Below are 18,279 nucleotides of genomic sequence, written 5' to 3'. Positions count from 1 at the left end.
AATTTCTCTGCCCCTTTGCTACTTTTTGCCTACTTCGGTTAATGTGGAAAATGGCCAACGTAAGTCATGGCTCTGTCTAGTGAGAATTAATTGTCGATTGAAGTGTCTTGCCTGTTTTATATTCGTGCCTTTAAGTTTCCTGTCGCAACCTTTAATCTACACTAAATTACTGAAGCTAGTAGACGGGGTGGCGTTGCTGTAGGTGTATTAGCAGGTACCTACCACCACCTGTAGACTTTTCTTTCCCTGTTTGATACTTGAGTTGATCAGTGAAATATTAATCCAAACCCCGCGATCTCTTCCTTCAATTATTGATGTGGTGTCTAGATGAGAACCTACCTAGAGAAGGGACCTAATTTTCGATTCTCTAATTCTTCATTTGAAAAAATATCTACATGTTTACCTTGGTACTTCTGTAGGTAATGAATGATTTTCATAGCTGCTGGAATACAGGTGCTAGCAAAGAGCTACTAAGTTGAAACCACTACCGCTTTTGGTTATTGGTAATAGCGGTGATTGGGTGAACTGGGTAGGGCAACTCTATTTATATCCGCCTGAACTTACACTTGTCTACAGGTGGTCTACAGGTACCTAGGTCTACTAAGTCCGCTGGAAATAGCGAGCATTTTCGAGCATTTTAGTTCTAAGTTCCAGGCTACTGTATCACCTAAACTTTAACGATCACATCGAAGCTTCCAATGTAAAGTACATATGTTGTTGAATTAACTAATAAAAACCAAGATATTACTATGCAAAATTCTAAAACGCTAAATATTCCCAACCTCCTTTGGAGCTCGTGCTCATTGTCTAGACCTTGGTACATGAAACATGAAGTGACGGCCGCGACAACCTTACACTAGCAATACAGATATGATGCGAGAGGGATTCGAATACATGATTTGAGGTCGGCCTCAATTCCGCCCAATTCCATCATCTCTCTCCGAATGATCTTTTAATATCCCATTTCCCCTCTCCCGGTTCCCGATGATGGTGTGACAAGTGTTCAGACAAAAGGGAATAGACAAAAGAGAAGTGTGTAGGTGAAAATGAGTGTAGGTGGGGTGGTAGCTGGTGGTAGTGGTAAGTTCCAGCGACACACATCCCCTAAAATCCGTTGACACGTCGACAATTTATCCACTGGTTCGTTCGGTTTCCCACCTCCCCAGCAATGACGACAGCGGACAGCAATACATGTTACAGCTGACAATAAATCAGAAAAAAGAGAAAAAAAAATTAACAGGAAGAAAAATTAATGCCGGGCGCGATCGACTTCCCTCTCGCCGATCGCCCCGTGCTTTTGTGTATCCCATAAAAATAATAACCCAATGCCTGTAGGATCGTGACGGGGACGGGATATCGTGGACTCGTTCATCTCATTACAATGATGTAAGCGAACAGCGCCGATCCAGTCCCAGTATCATAACCTCACGATCCCGCTCTATCATTTTCATTTTCGTTCCGCTTCCCATTCCACTTCGTTTTTTTGTTGTTTTTATCGTTGGTTTTCTTGGTATCATTGTTTTCGGTTCCTCCTCTATCAAGTCATCACTCTGTCGATATAGAGTGGCATTCCCGTGTTCATTACCTCCTCTCACCATTTCACTTCACTCGGCTCGAGCCTCAGCGTCGCAGCCATGCTTTATTCATTTATGCGCCTTAAACCCGGAAGGATTCATGAAGGCGACCGATCCCGACCCTTCAACCTGTCGTGGGTGGTGATAAAGCAAGTATCCTTATCCTTGACTGGCCTGACGAAAACAAAGCTGCTGGATGGGGACCTGCTCTGGCGTTTGGCGGCTCGCGAGTTACTGCGCGACTTGGGCTTGCTGTCCATGTACTTGGCGACTTGAGCCCTTAAGTCCAGGATCTGCGCATCAGCAAGCACTCTATCGGCATTCGACTCGCTAAGCTCGACCGTGACCTTCGCCAGTTGCGACATCAACGACTGCACCTGCGCCGACAGTCCGGGGACCTTATCAGCCTCAGCCTGCAACTCGCCAATGCGGCCCTCGAGACCGTTCTTTTCCTGCTTAAGCGCCTTCACCTTATCGCTCTCAGCCTCGAGGTCCTTCGTCTTCGCCTCTAACCCGGCTTCTAGATCCGCCTTCTCCTTAGTTAAAGGTCCGACCTTCGCCGCCTCGGCTTCCAAATCGCCCGTCTTCCCCTCGAGCTCCGTCTTCGCTTGCGACAGTGCATCGACCCGGATAGCGAGATCCTTCACGCTAACCTCGAGCCCGAGCTTATCCTCGACCAGCTTCGCGAGCGCGGATCCGCCTTCCAGGTCCTTGACGCTAGCAGCCAACTTGTCCTTGTCGGCCCGCAGCGCCTCCGCAGCCTCCGCATGCTTCGACACATCGGCTTCTAAGGTCGCCGACTTCGCCGCGCAGCCTGCATGTTCGAGGCGCAGGGCCTCAAGGTCGGCTTCGAGCTTCAGGAGATCGGCTGCTCGTGTCGTTAGCTCGCCTTTCTCGCCCTCGAGGCTCCGGTTCGCGTCTCGGGCTTGGTTGAGCTCGGACTCGATGTTGGCCAGGTTAACTTGCACGGCGCTGAGCTCCGTGCGTAGGGCGAGGGATTCAGACGCTAAAGCTACGTTGGCGTCTTTGGCGCCCGCGACTTCGGTCATCAACCCATCGATCTTGGATTGCTTGTCGTCGAGGATATCCTTGAAGTTCAGCGTGTCTTGGTCACGCTCTTGCTTCGAGGTCTCGAGTTGCTGGCCCAGATCCCCCTTCGTCGCTTCGAGTTGTTGCTCGAGCTCGGACTTGGTGCTGTCGAGCTGCTTCTGGAGATCGCTCTTCGTCTCTTCCAGTTGCTTCTCCAGATCGTCCTTGGCGGTCTTAGCTACGTCGAGTTGGCCTTGAAGCTCGGCCTTCTCAGACTGTGCAGCCTCAAGTTGCTTTTGCACCTCCTCCTTGCCGGCCTTTTGAGACTCGATGTCCGCCTCGATGTTGTGCTTGTTGGCCTCCACGGCGGCAATTTGGGCCCGGAGGGCTGAGATCTCTTGCTCAAAGAGCTTGACTCTCTCCTCGAGTAGAGCTCGGTCGTTTTGAAGATCCTCGATCCGGTTGTGTAGCTTCTCCTTCTCTTTCTCGAGTGCCTCTACTTCTTCCACTAGCGGAACGTTGCTTGCTTGTGCTAACTCAAGGTTCCGTACTCTAGCTTGGAAGTGGGCAGACTCTGCTCGTGCGCTGTCTCGCTCGTGTGTCAACTCCTTGACTTCGTGGTCCAGGTCTCGAAGTTCCTTGTTGAGGTCCTTGATCTCCCGGTTGCGAGAACCGATCTGCTTCTCGAAGTTCGCCGCGGCGGACTCGAGGTTGTCGATGTCGTGTCGGAGTACATCCTCCTGCTCCCTTTGCACGGCATCTCGCTCCGCCAACTCACGCTGCAGCCTGTTGAGCTCCTTCTCGAATCTCTCGCTGGCGATCCTTAGGGCGTCTCGCTCTTTCTCCACATCAACCAGCATGCTATGCTGCAATTGATAGTTGCTCCGGAATTCATCGGAGATGTTCCGCTGCTCCTCGAGATCCCGGAGGATAAGCTCCTTGGAGTTTCGCTCCAGGTTGAGTATCCGGATGACCTCCTGGTTCTCCCGGCCCCGGGTGGACAGCTGGACCGATGCATCGTCCACTTCCCTCCTCAACCTACTTCCTTCTTTTCGGAGGGTGTCAGTTTCTAATTCTAACTGATCGAGCTTGTACTGGAGATCCTTGTCTGATCTCCGCGCTAGTTGGAGTGCTTGGGATTGGGAGGGGGCTTGGGACTGGGTGGTGGAGGATGGGGCTGTTGTTGTGGAGGGGACGAATTGGATGTGCACCGTCCTGCTCTTCTTCTCTGGGACAGGAGGCTTCGTTACCTCAGACGACGTCGACCGGGTCCGCGGCCGTGTCCTTACACTCCTCGCTGGTGGCACGTGACGCACATGCTTTACTTGCGTTGAGGGCTTGGTGGGTTTCGGGGGTACATCTGATATAACACTGGTGGCTTGTGTGTTAATTGACAGGTCGGACTCCGCGGACTGAGAGTCGGTGTCGAATGTGCTGTATGTCTCGCTATCCGAAGGGTATGTCGGCGATTGAGGTGCAACTTGGTACATCTGTATCTGCTGATCATGCCTCGGTAGTCGGTTGAAGCGTGCGGCTAACGGATCTTGCGGCCGCGTAGATGTGAGGGCTGTGGGTGTATGTGTGGGTGGGTTTGCGTTCTTCAGTATGCCTTTGAGGGGCGTGGGGATTTGTGATGATGTTGTTGTTATCCGGCTAGGTGATGTCTCTGCTTCGGATACTCTTGATGTGGGGGTCCGTGACGGTTCCCGAGGCCGTGACAATTCCCGGGGTCGTGATCGTTCCCGGGGCCGGTCAGCAAATGCTGGGAATCCGCCCGGCATGAATGGCCGTTCAACGGGACGGCTTGCTCTTACGTCGATGCTCATGCTGCCTCGTTCTTTTTCAAAATGTTTAGTGTACTTTGTCGTATTCTGGATGGAATTGGTAAGTTAGTGGTGTTGAGGATAGGGTCCGGCTTAGTGATATTGGTACAATTTCTTGAATTGAAGAAGTGGTGTGATGATGGATCATTTCGTTGGGATGGGGTTGGTTTTTGTTGTCTGGACTCTTTATGAGACAAGGTGAGGCAAACGGCAGACTGGTTGTCGACTTTTCCTTAGTGAGGATCAGGAGACACCACAAAGGGAAGGCTGACGGGTACTTGAATAATAAATTGGATATTTCATGCCACGGTAGGTGTGATGACAGAATCATCTAGCTGCTGTTGGAAAAGCCGCATATGGACTATGTACTAGACTGCGCAACCCGCGTGCTTACCAGGATACTATCCCCGGGTCTGCCTGCAAGGGAATTGCTGTACCTACCTGACTCACCGCGAGGCGCCCAATGACTTTAGGGAACGTATGCCCAACGGGGTCCCGGTGGAAAAGTTGGAAAAAAAGAAAAAAAAAAGATACACTGTAGGCGGTAGTAGGGCGATAATAGCGTAAGAGGCGTACTATACGTACTATGCGTACAATACAAGCGTACAAGAGGTCTACCACCTGCCTACAAAGTTGTACCTGGTGAGCACAGAGGCTGGATCAGATGCTCGGTTGCCCAACCTTACTGCGACTTATTTGCGACGTTGGGCACGAATGCATTTCGTATAAGATGATTGGTCAGTCGGTAGGTGACGATGGATGCTACTGGATGGCCACTGGATGTCCACTAGCCGTCCACTGGATGGCACTATGGACCTATGGAGGCCAACCCCATATCCACCCCACCCCCTATATTTGCCACCATTTGCCAAGTCACAAGAATCACTAAATCAGAAGAAATTGAAGAAAAAAATTACTGACCACTCCCGGAGTCCATCACAGTTTTTTCGGAAACAATCGTACGCAATTCTTCGTTGGCCTATGACGTCTTTTAGGTCTCTTCTGCCCTACAATTTTTCATAATTCCCAATATTACCCTGCCTACAAGGGCTATGCGCGTGTTAGCGAAAGAGGAGAGCCCGTCGAGCCTGTCGAGCCGGACTGGCCAGTCCGAGGCCAGTCCAAGGTCTCCGGAAAGTCGCACAAGGGCTAGACTTACATTGACTTACATTCGATTTATATAAGATTGGACACTTCTGCATCCTCAATAAGCCAACCGCTGTCCGACGGAAGCAGTTGAGCCTTTATTTTTACTGTCCTCACAGCTTTTCACTGCTACACGCCCCCCGAAATCCCCGTCATAACCGTGTTCGCCCTTATTGAGTCGTCAATTGTGTTGTCAACTTAGGCAGACCAAAGCGAGACCAAGGCAGACTAAACATGACTAAAGCTGGCAACTCGGCTCTTCCAGTGGACAATGGGACGGATCGACCATCCAGCGCCCCTGATAGTCGTGATAGATGATACCTACACAGCTACATACTACCTAGCCTGGGTAGTCCGATTGAAATTTTCCCGTTGGCGAGCGATTAACACTGTCGGTAGATGCCTACGGTGACGGGCTCGTGTTCGTCGCGCTCATCCTTACTGTACTTGGATAAAACTTATGATAGCTTATGAAATGTAAGTATGAAAGATGGTACAGAGTAGGTGGTACACAGTGCTTCATTTGTCGGTCACGAATAAATTAATTTAGTAAGAATGAACTGATTGAAGAGGAACGATGGTTGTGTATCGGTTTGATTTATTTTGTATTTTTCTTTTTTTGGAGTTGGAGTTGGAGTTGTTGAAGGTTTTGCCGACAAAAGTGAGACAAATCATTTGATCGGGAATGTCTCACAAATGACCAGTCTGTATACTATTTAGGTAGGTCATATATCGCCGGCCGTTATCAAGTGATGGACGACCGCATCGAGATCTCGGTATCTATCATCGATTGTCGATTGTCTATCGATTTCACGATGGTCCAGGCAAGCCCAGACAAGCCGAGCATAGCATAACTCTTAAGAACCAGATTCTTGGTGCACACTGCACAGGCAACTCAAGGGTCATTAATACTCGCATGCATTATTCGATTCAAGTTTGTTATGATTTTCTCATAAACATTGTTCCGATAGGCAATACCAGAAACGCGCTGCATAAAACAGTGCGTAAGTGGAGAGGGTGGGAATGGTGGAAATGGTGGAAATGATACCAGTTCATACTAGTTCATACCGTAGTTGATGAATCGTCGTCTATGCCATAGGAATGCACAGGAATGCATAGGAATCCCTCTTCATCCTCCACATCTACACTGTGTCTTATAATTAAGCTGTCAAGTAAGAATACACATCAGCTTGCATCGCAGTAGTGCCCCAGTTGCTAAGTCGAAATTCATGCTAACCAGCTAACTAACCAGCTAACCTAAGCCAATACCATCTACAGCCGGTCCATCCCATACATCTCATACATGCTCGACGACTAAAACATGTCCTCGTCGCTGCACGTGATCTATATTCATGTGGTCTACATTCGGTCTACCTAAGTGTATACCCACGGTACTTCGAGTTACTCCTTCGAGCACTTTACAAGTTGTCATCCTGACCAACCACCCCCTTTTTCGTCTTCCCGGAGAGGCACTGTATCACCTTAGGCTCCAAGGGAACGCAATATGCGGAAAATGCTAGAATCGTTACCGCGCTCCTCTACTGGACCGGGGGAGGTGACGATGATAAATCCCCAAAGCCGCGAGGGCCTTCAAAAGCCGAGAGGACATACGTCATCGGCGTTTTCCTAAAGCACGAAATCAGGGACGAGGGCCGGTCGTTCGAGGCCATCCCTAGCATGGTAGCGGGAACTCGGACGATATAATGGATTTAATGGATTAATTGATTTGATTAACTAATTAATTAATCAAGGAAGGGATCAAAAGTACCTATCGTGCAGATGATTGCATCGTCAAGGTTTGTTCCGTCTGCCGCCCGCGCCCCGACGGGAAACGCGGGGGATCGCCTGTTTTGAACGACAGGACATATACGCGCTGTCCGCGGCGGGATCTTCCACTGACTTATTCCCAATCATCGGCTCTCTAAGCGGACAGGCCCGGATCATTGGTCTTAACAACGAGTCTCGTGAGTCCTGGGAGCAAAGCGCGTCTAATTCCACTCCTTTCCTTTCCTGTCTCTCTCTCTTCTCTCTCTCCTTCGCCCCGAAATGTCCAAAAGTTGCGGAGTCCCGAATCTCTAAACCCACGCCCCTAAAGCCCTAATCCTAATAACGCACCTAGACGAACACACGGACCATGCGAATGCATTCGTTCACCCAGACCCTTCCGTTCTTTTAATTAGGCCGCTCAACGCCCCCAGACCGAGCCCGAACAACTGTACACCACAGCACACACAGCACACTCACCAAGCCAAACCAAACCAAACAAAGCAAAACACCCATCCATCCATCCATCCATCCATTCCCAACCTCGGCGGCCTCCCTTCTCGCTCACCAATCCATTCATCCACTCATCAAACCAACTCCCTCCCCATCCTCAAATAAGCCACCTCACCTTTCCAAAACACATCCCCCTCACCGCGCATCCCAAAGCGTCTGTAAAACGGCAACGCGCTCGCGCGGGCATCGCACCAGATCCTCGTGGCGCCCCTCGCCGCCGCAACCTCGATCGCGTGGGCGAGCAGCAGCGACCCCACGCCTCTGCTCTGCCATACCCGCGCAGTGGCGAATTTGCGGAACCGGGCTATTTTCCCTGGTTCTGGTGTTTGTGCTGTTTCTGCCGTGGCTGGGTTTGGGTTTGTGTCTGTGTTGAGGAAGAGGGAGATCACGCTAATAGGTTCGTCTGCTGCCCGTCCGCTGTGACTGCCATTGTCCTTTGCGCTGCTGGCGTTGTCCTGGGCAGGGACTGCGGTGTTATCGTTACCGTCGCAGCAGGTATTGTGATTGTGATCGCCAGTGTGATTGCACGCAGATTCGCAGCCGCAGTCGCAGCCGCTGATGAACGCGCCGAAATGCTGACCGGCCTCGTCGTCGGGCAGCTGCACGTAAGCCGTGGGTTTGTCAGGCCAGAGCACGTCGTGTCGTAGGGCGTAGGTCTGGTGTGCCGAGATTTGCCGCACGATTATTGGTGGCCTTCGCGACGCACGCGAACCCGTCGTCGAGGCGTCGGGGTCCATGTTGGGTCGATATCTGGTTCTATAGGGCCAAATATAACGATTCCCTCTTCGCCCAATATGGTACGGATTTGCTAGCTATGTACGTATGAGAGATCCATGGATCCCTTGGTATGTATGTATTCCTTGATGAGTCAGACTACATACATAAGCTATTCTAGTCTAAGCCTTAATAATAATAAGTAATGCCCTTAAAACGGTAACCGGCTCAGAGTTTGAGCGACTTAATTTAGCGGCGGGCTCTGCATTGCTGACACCTGACAATTCTTATTCGGACATCTGGCCCCACACACGGTGCGAAGCTGACAGCTGCTGACGGGTTTCCGTTTCCTGCTTCTATAGATCCAATATAGGTAATATACCTAGATCCCGATATAGCCAAAAAAGGGGGTAAGTATAAATTCCCATATACTAAATAACTGGAACGCACAGTGGTTTCTTAGACACGAGTTTCATTATTATTATTGTTATTATCGCTGTTGTTGTTATTATTAATTATTCTTTTCCTTTTTTTCTTTATTATAAACAGACAACACGAGTTTATGGTACGGGCCAATATCCACATAATTCATGTACGGCCGCGTACCATGTGTACCTAGACGCTCGTCGAACGTGTTTCAGTTGAGTTTTATTAATACTCATTCTATAGCTTTGGCAGTATACATAGTACATAGTAGGTATAGACAGGTAGGTAGCGTTGAGGCTCAAAAGGGTTTAATCCAGTTAGCCACAGCTGAAATTAAGGCGGAGTCAGGCGGTGCATACCAAGCACATGCTATACCCCTATTAGGACGCGTCCCATAAGGTGAGGCTCGTGTTTACGTGACAGTTAAGACGATGGTGTCCCGATTTGATTTATTGCATTCTGAACCACACTTTCGACTCGGTGACTCAGTGGGAGTTGCATTCGTGGCTTTACGATAGTTTTTGATATAGAGACACTAGTTTACAGTGTGGCTTGAAAGCCCCCCCCTCTCGAGGACCGGGCTCGGGCTCGTTTCATGGTTGGCTCCTCCCGCCTGCATTTCCACCGGCCATGTTGTCAATACTAGCACCTTTCTTGAGCTCCTCTTTCCACGTCTGCCGCTCCGTTTTTGTCACTCCCGGGCCCTCGTATACGCTGCCGTAGAGCCCCGTGCCCCAGCCACCCCCTGTTTTTGCGGCCTGCGTTGTGGACCCCCCTTGTTTACAAGCACTGCTGCGTCTGCGTCTATACCACTTCCCATATGCAAGGAGGTAATATAGTCGAAAACAGAGAAGAGCAAACTTGTCGTTCTCCAGGTCCTCAGGATAGTCCGCCCCGAGGTCCACAGCGGCTGCGATGCCAGACATGACCGCGACCTCGTGAGCATTGACCAACGTCCACGACGCCGCGTAGCGGGTATGGTTCCTCGCTTGCAAGAACATCATCCAGGGCACAACGAAGAGGTAATGCGTGTAGCTATGGCAGAGCTGATGCCACCAGTCTTTCCGAATGATTCTATCCTCTTTAATTTCGTGATCCGTCCATAGCTTCCTGTCGCGGTCTTTGTTGAGATAGATTGTCTGAAACACGTGCTGCTCGAACGGAACTTTTTCCGGGAACTGGCTCTGGTAATTCGTCGTGTCGAAACACATCTCGAGCTTCGACTTGTCCTCTGGATACATCTTGATGTAGTACATTGGTCGGAAGTTCTTCGTCGCGGAGTCTAGACGCGAGGTCTGGTCGACTCCGTTGAGTTTGGCCACGGCCAAGTCATCCCTATAGAAGTTCTCATAATGCTTCTTCATGTAATCGGAATCGTTGTGAGTAATTGTAATATCGTCGCTAAACTTAGCTGACCCCAGAACTCTCTTCTCCCTCCAGCTTGCCGCCCTACCGAGAGCTCTCTTTGCGGTGTCCGCTAGACAGCACATCACGATCTCATCATGCACTTCTTCGATAGTGGGAACACCGGGATCGCCGCCGGTGGGGTTATGTCCATCGTGCATTGGGGTTCGTGCTTTAAGCCTGACGACCACACCACTATTGTTCCGTCGAACGACCTCGACCAATTCTGTGGATAATCGAACTGTCACGCCACGCGAGATGAGATCCATCTTCCAAGTATTATAAAACTCAGAGAAGTTGGGAAAGACGACCATAGGAGGTTGATTGTTAATGAAGGTGTTCTTATCAGGGGCGTACCACATCCCATACGTCGGCGACGTGCACAGTCGTTCAAACATGATGGCCGGAACCTCCGGAGTTGCATTTCCGGTGCCTAGGAATAGGGCTGTCATCGGTAGAGCGATCGTGTTGGTAAATTCATCAGAAAATCGGAACAATTTGAATACGATCTTCAGGGGAATCAGGGCGAAGATTATTTCGAACCAGCGCATCAGCTTCAACACTATTGGCAAACGCTGAATCTCCTTTTCGTGACGAGCAAGCAGTTGCGTGGGAAACATGTTGGACCAGAATGTTTCGTCTTTTCCGAAAGAAACCTGAAGATTCACAGGGTCTGCATGGAAGCCCTGCCGGTGGAACATGGTCAACGTGTGGTGGAAGATGTAAGAACCGCCCTGGACTCCTTGGTTACACCACGACGCACCGTAACGCTCCTTATCCAGAGGAATAGAGAATGCCTGACCACCACAATAGTCAACGGCATCTATGAGCGTTACATCGAACTTATCGGGGTGTTGTGATAAGTGGTATGCTGCAGACATCCTAGAGTACGTGTGTTAGACTGACTATTCGTGGGTACAGGTATGGAGGTTGGGATTAGCCATACCCAGCAGCGCCGGCGCCTACAATGAGTACCTTCTTGCGCCCATCAGGGGCCTTATGTCTGTCCTGAGCCATGTGGTGCTCGCTCTGCTGTTCAATATCACGATTGAAGTTATCGCTAGCCATCTACATCAACTGGTCGAAGAACTGCGTATTTCACTTGGTAAGACTTGTAAGTCCATACATATTAAGCCTACCTAGTACCTACAAGCTACCTACCTACGTTTATAAGACAGCTCGTGTAAGGTTTATTAGCGCTCCTGTATATGATGATGAGCATACTTCGAGACACGACGTCATTGATTCCAAGTAACCGGGATCAATAATGCACTCTAGTGGGTAGCGGAAGCTAAGTTTAAAATGTTAATTAAATCCGATACTAGTGGAATTCTTTGTTCGTTGACATCTTCGCGTCGAACTGTGTGGTTGATTTAATGTTGATTTCGCCACTCACTGTAGACTGTGTGCCCAGGTGGATAATACCTATCCAGGGGGCTTTAGACATCTCAGTCGACTCATGATATGTATCCTCCACAATGATGATAACATGAAACTTACCAAGTAATAGATACCTACCTAATATTAATCAGTCGTTGACTTACTCTAGACAACTAGGACCACTAATATTTGACGACGTGATTATTATCCCTACCGCCAATAAGACACCCTAGAAGACTCACTAGTTTAGACTACTCAATTTCTGCTCCCAGGATACTCGTGTAAGGTGATCTGATCTACGAACCTTCGAAGCATGTAAACGACAGTCGCTGTGCTTTCCCACCCAGAAATCTATCAAATTTGAATATCATCCAAATCCAAAATCTCCTCTCTTTCCGGCGAAGGCTCACCAGCCTCTGCATCCCTCTCGCGATCACCATCCCGCTCATCTGGTGCTGGCCCGTCCTGATTCTTTCCCTCGCCATCGGGCATGTCTTGATACTCACTATATTTAGCATACAATTTCAAGTTGTGTTCTTTCCCATCACCTTGGGTCTGCCCCGTGTGGAAAGTCTCTTTGTGAGGTAGACATTTTGTGCAGACGCCGTAATCAGCGCAGGTATCGCATTCAAACACGCGCCCGAAGATTGGCTGAGTGTGTTCGTTAGCTTCGAGTGGGAGGTGGGATGAAGCTTGGGGGTTGATGTGTTTCTTTTGTGATCAGGAAGAGGGAGTAAACTCACGTTTAGACAGATGTCACAGGTGTAATTATTATGGAGTGCATAAATCCTCACTGGCCCCTCTGCAACAAGCCTACTCTGCTTCTCGGATTCGTCTTGGTCACCTACGCCGTACCGAAGCATATTGATGATATCCTCACCCGCGTCACACCGTCGGGCCAAATCAAGCGGCGTGAGCTTCTCCGTGTCTGTTCCGATGCCTAGCGTACATTTTACATCTAACTTCGCCCCATTTAGAAGCAGCACCTTCACGATGCCCGCATAGTCCGGCTGTTCAGAGCGCATCTTATACGCACAACCGCGTTCGTGGGGTCGCACCGCCCAGCAGAGAGGCGTCCACCCATCGCTATCGGGTCGGTTGATGTAGCGCGCCAGCCTTTTCTCGTCGCTGAGCAGAGATATGATGAACTCAATGGCCCTGAGGTTTCCGAACTGCGCCGCCCAGTGCAGGCAGTTCTTCTGCTCCTTATCCGGGGCCATAAGATCGCCTCTATAGGAGAGAACGATTGCTTGGAAATTGTCGAACCCGTTGACTGCCGCAAAGTGCAGTGGCAGCCGCCCCGAGAACGTGTCTGCCAAGCGAACTTCGGCTCCTTCTTCAACGAGGAACTTAAGCGTGGCTGGGCTGGCCGAAACACAGGCCGCTGCGAAAGCGGTGTGGAAACGGCCGCCAATAACTGTTTGTTTGATATTTGCTTTGCTGCGGGGGTTGAAGACTAGCATGCGAGTGATTATGTCTATGGTCAGGATGTCTTCGTTGCGTGTGGTCCAACCGTATGTGCCCAGGACCGATATCAAGGGTGTACAATGTGAACAATTTGGCACGGCGAGATTAACATTAGCGCCATGATCGAGAAGGACCTGTACCCCTTCTACGTTGAGGTTTCGTGAGGCAAGGCAGAGTGGGCTGCCCCATAATGGGCTAGGATTGTCTAGATTGATATCTTCTTGAGAGAGGAGGAGCTTAAGGTGATCAAGGGTATTCGCTTCTCGCGAAGCACTATGCAAAGGAGTCTCGCCATCGGCATCTGGTGCGTTCAAGTCGGCACCTGCCCTGATGAGAACTCGCAGAGATTCGACGTCAAAGCGTCCACGAATGGTGCCATGCAGTGCAGTGAGCCCATGTGTGTTACGGGCGTTGATATCGATACCCTTGCGGAATTCAAGCACTGTTTTAAGGATCTCGAGGTCCCCGTTAGATGCTCGGTGCAAAATTGTCTCGTCATAGGCCATGCCGTCCATTTTCGCACCCTTCTCAGCTAGAAGTCGTGTTAAGACAACATTACGAGAAAAGCCCCTGTGATAATATTTGATTAGTCTTTTGTGTTTGAGAGGCCACGATTGTGCTGAAAGTAAGCATCTCAATCATCTGGTTTAAAGAAATGCAGAATTTCTGCTTACACTGCATCAAATATGGGCGCCCAACCATATTCGTCCTTATGATCAATATCTGCACCCTTCTCTATCAGTATCTCGGCAACTTTTACATTGCCAGATGATGAAGCTAAATTGATGAGCCTGTTACCGAAAGAATTTGATATGTTGACGTCTGCGCCATAATCTAGTAGAAGCCGTACAATATCGGGATACGATATAGCATCAAAAAGGAGAGAGCTTTCGCCATAACTGTGAGCCACATCGACGCGCGCCCCTTTTTTTAGTAGAGCAGTGACGGTTTCGACGTGCCCGTTGCTAACGGCGTAATATAAAGCAGACTTATTAAAGCTGTCTAGAACATCAATGTCTGCACCCTTGGTTAGTAGCCACTGGACTAGACCGAGTTTGTTAGACTGAGAGGCTATCATGAGAGCCGTTTTCCCGTCACGATTTGTTTCGTTTAGATTGATGGGCCGATCTCCATCGAGGAGAGAATTGCAGATAGGGATAATAGAGGCAGTATCATAGCTAGAGTTTGCTATCTCTGCTAGCAGCGGTGGGTCGAAGTAGTGATTAGGGTCGGCATTATATTTGAGCATGACCTGGACGCAGCCAATGTTGATGTTATCGACCGTAGAAAACCACAGTGCCGTGTCCATTCCATAGGGACCAACGGCGTTAGCATCAGCCCCCCCGGCCAAGAGCGCTTCTACAGTTTTTGGATAGCCGTTTCTAGATGCGATGGCCAGGGGCGTCCAAGTGCGGTAGTCATCTGGAGGGGTTCCCTGTGGCTCGTTGACGTCCGCACCCGCTTCGACGAGTGCGCTTACAGATTGCCAGCAGCCCCATTCGGAGGCAGCCCACAGAGCGGTATGCGGTTGTCTAGCCTTTTTATACGAAGGATCATGGTCAAGATACTTCTGAACCACGTCGATGTGACCCCGGTATGCCGCAGTCTGAAAGCTCCCATATATGGTCAGAGTTGGAACTTTTGATGTCGCGCCTCGAGCCAGTAGAGTCCCAGTAATGGTGGAATAGCCCAACAAAGATGACATATGGAGAATTGAAGGATAATACCCTAGCGCCAGTTCGACATTCGGCTCAATATCAACACCTACGCCATTGTCGAGAAGTATTTTTGTAAGCTCTACCATGTTCAGCCACACAGCTGTCCAGATTGCGAAATGAGGCCAAGTTTGTGTATGCCTATGCCACTCAGGATGCGATAGAACTCCTTGTGCTAGGTCCAGCGCTGTAGTCCCGTCATCTGCCTGAAGGGCTGAAAGTAGAAATTCCATGTATGTGGAGACTGCGAGGGCTTTTGGTGGAAAGAGGCTTAGCACCTCGCCGCCCTTACCGCCGATGATTGCTGAGCTTATGCATTGCACTCTTAAATTTTCGGGTTCGGCGTTGAACCTCTCACGACTTAGGAATCCTAGGCTGGCGCAAATTGGTAAGGCCGATTCGGGGGGTTCGAGAGTGCGAGAAAGAGGACTACTCATTGCCCAATACACCTTTGCCCATAATATTGAGACATGTTTAGTTTGCTTATCAAAAAAGAACGATAGCGCGGTGCTTTGATAACTAGAGGAACACTTAGAGAGGTGATACGGTAAGGCTTTTACTGCGTAGAGAAGTAACCCTTGGTTTGCCGGAAGAACCGGCATGGCCATTTTAAACCTCTGCTGCTGTTCTTGCAATGCGGACTCATACCGTAGGACTGTATCCTCAAGCGACGCAACTGCCTTATCTGACTTAAGGTAGGTGAAGCAGAATTCGGCCAATTTTTGATGCGCTTCATTTGCAACTTCATTCCATATGTATGAATTAATGTCTGTATTGTCGACGAAGAGACTCATGATATCGGGACGGACAGTCGCTTGATCATACTTGAAGTCAGTGAGCAAACGAAGCTGAGATCTCAGCTGTTGCTGAACTTGCATTGAAGGCTGGGTTAGAATAGGCTGAAAAGACTCTGGTCTGGTCGTGTTGAGCTGTTTATAATACTCTACAACTAAGGAAAGCTCTTCGAGATTTAGAGGACGATAGCTACACAGTAGCCAGCTTAGAAGCCAACGGAATAGATCAACATTCTCGTCGAGCTTAATTATCTTGTCCAGGACCCCTTCAATCGTATCGGAAGAAGAGATATGGGGAAGGAGACGTGTAAACTCAGAAAGGGAGTGATCCGATGGGTTATCTGGCCAGCTTGTATGATCGAAAAGTAACGCAAGTATTGTATGCAAGTTGGTTGGTCCCATCGCAGACAATTTGTCCAAGTGACTCTGCATCTCTTGTCTTCTAGGACCGCTGGGACATAACTGTATCGAATCGTCCACAAGTCTTCGAGACTCAGAATTAGTTTCGGTGACATAGGCATCTACGTCAAGTCTGGGCCACTTTTCAAGCTCGACAGCTAACGCGTTTGGCTCCCGTGATGTAACAATCAACTTAATTGAGATCTCTGTCTTCTTTTGTAGGGCCGAATAATAATTCAGGAAGGCCTTCCGACTGTCGCGGTCGCATTCATCGAAGTCATGTAGGGTAATAATGACCCCAGAAGGGAAGAAACTTGTCCGGGCGGCCTCGAACATGGAGATGCTTGATTTATCTGTCCACCCGCCTCCTAAAAGCAGTGTAGAAGGATCAGCTGTCTGGAGCAGAAAATTCGGGTATTGTATATACGAATATCGGGGAATGAATACTAACGTATGATAAATAAATCTCGGAGTAAATGAAATTTATCGTTGACAGTGCCAGTAAATATCCCAGACATGGCTTGAGCTAGGACTGAGATTATCATATCAGAGATAGAACGCCGTTGGGGGTCCCGTGAATCAAAGCTGAAGGAAAGATAGTCTGTGAAGGTGTAATCATATTGCTGTCGTAGTTTGGCTATGCCCTTGAGCATGATTTGATCTGCGACATTGTGCGCGAGGCTGTCGGAATGTCCTTGGACGTGCAAGATCTGAGGCCCTTGAAATTCTTCCCAATCCACATGCTCTTGTGCGTCTACTCCTGGCAGAAGTGCAGCGACATCTCTGGGGTCAAGTTGTGATATGCGTGGCGGAGCTGCAAGGGCTAGAAGTGCCTGCTCGATGGGTAGCCAGTCAGGATGAGAAGCCAAGTCTAGACAAGTGTATCTTTGTTAGCACGCGAGAAGTTTATCTCAAAGATAGAATTCATACTCTCTAGTCCATATGAAACTATTTTGTCCAGGCCCGGAAATCGAGATGCCGAACCGTTCTTGCTCTGTTCCTGGATGGTTGTCTCTGAAGGAAGCCCCATTGTTGCAGTAAAAGCATCCATACTCTTTAATTAGGTAGGTAGGCAGGTATGTTAGCATCATTGACAGACCACTATAAGCACGATTGAAAAGAGAAGATTTCCTTACAGGATGTATCATTCCTGCTTCGACCTCACCTGCGTAAAGATGAATGATATGCGTGCGTAACGCAATTTTGGAACTGATGAATGCCTCGTTGATCTGAATTGTTGTCTGTGCAAGATTTTCTATTATCTGAGGTGCGAGAAGACGCTGTGAGTTAATGTCTACTTTGCTTGACAAAAATGTCCAAAGCGTTGATATCATATCCCTTGTATCTTTGCTTCGTTGCAGACACCCAGAGAAGATCTGAAGTACCGCTGTTAGAGTAATCCGTAGTTTAACGGCGACCTAGGGCAGCTTACCACTTTTGACGTGTTCCAAAAAATATTGGAATATTTATTCTGGAACCTGGCAGCGATAGAGAGAGCCTGCTTAATCACGAGAGCGCCAAGGTCGTAAGCCACGAAGATGATGGCTTTCCTTGTGTCCTATGCTAAATGTTAGCTGGGAACATATATACTGTTCTTTAGCACTGACTGGAGTGTTTGATTGTCTTGTAGCTAATAGATCACGAAGGAGGCACATCGCTTCTTGCTGAATAGACTCCTGGGTAAGATCACCCACTAGGAAGGTAGATAGACCACTTTGAAATACAAACTCCCTCCTCTCTGTGTTATTTGCCAGGTCGAGGAGCTCCGAGAGCGAGTGTCTGTCTTCTACTAAGCTCAGGGCAGCAACATGCACCACACTACCCGCAATATTCTGTGTTAGAATCCTCTCAGTCCGAAATGTTGATGGCAGATACACGCCACGAAGGTGTTTAAATACTTACTCGACGGGCGGCACATTACTGCTTTGGCTCTCTGATGGCGGTTCCGTATCTTTGAGTATCAGTCGTTCAAGTAGAGTTGATTCACTATTGCTGCTTGCTAAAGCAACTTCCTCGGGATCGTCTGTTTCCATTGCGTCCAGAGAGTGTGATGCGGCTAAAAATGAGCACACGAAGAAAATCGACGAGGGTTTCCAGCAGTAGCATATTAATACAATGAGAGAAAGTAGAC

The 18,279-nt window shown here is 49.1% G+C and overlaps 3 protein-coding genes across 3 annotated transcripts; all 3 read right to left on the bottom strand.

Annotated features, from left to right (window-relative positions):
• Positions 1–7,269: 7,269 nt before the first annotated feature.
• Positions 7,270–8,859, bottom strand: GGS22DRAFT_96409 (GCN5-like N-acetyltransferase). The gene has a single exon (XM_047968558.1). It carries the CDS (start codon positions 8,584–8,586, stop codon positions 7,924–7,926), a length of 663 nt encoding a protein of 220 aa, XP_047822199.1. The 5' UTR covers positions 8,587–8,859; the 3' UTR covers positions 7,270–7,923.
• A 723-nt stretch (positions 8,860–9,582) lies between these two features.
• Positions 9,583–11,410, bottom strand: GGS22DRAFT_178229 (FAD/NAD(P)-binding domain-containing protein; the record flags this gene model as incomplete). Its single annotated transcript, XM_047963560.1, has 2 exons — positions 9,583–11,275; positions 11,340–11,410. The coding sequence occupies 2 exons, from the start codon at positions 11,408–11,410 to the stop codon at positions 9,583–9,585; spliced, it is 1,764 nt and encodes a 587-aa protein (XP_047822198.1).
• A 310-nt stretch (positions 11,411–11,720) lies between these two features.
• On the bottom strand, positions 11,721–18,266 carry GGS22DRAFT_96377 (ankyrin repeat-containing domain protein). Its single transcript, XM_047968556.1, has 9 exons — positions 18,051–18,266; positions 17,756–17,966; positions 17,581–17,706; positions 17,285–17,524; positions 17,079–17,202; positions 16,600–17,019; positions 13,915–16,516; positions 12,517–13,810; positions 11,721–12,424 (listed from the first exon to the last, which is right to left on the bottom strand). Exons 1-9 carry the CDS (start codon positions 18,179–18,181, stop codon positions 12,128–12,130), a joined length of 5,445 nt encoding a protein of 1,814 aa, XP_047822197.1. The 5' UTR covers positions 18,182–18,266; the 3' UTR covers positions 11,721–12,127.
• Positions 18,267–18,279: the final 13 nt, after the last annotated feature.

This window comes from Annulohypoxylon maeteangense (assembly GCF_022496945.1).
Source record: "Annulohypoxylon maeteangense strain CBS 123835 unplaced genomic scaffold GGS22scaffold_3, whole genome shotgun sequence".
NCBI classification, from domain to species: Eukaryota; Fungi; Ascomycota; class Sordariomycetes; order Xylariales; family Hypoxylaceae; genus Annulohypoxylon; species Annulohypoxylon maeteangense.
Note: the sequence above shows the minus strand (reverse complement) of the source record. Positions and strands in the feature narration are given on the sequence as shown.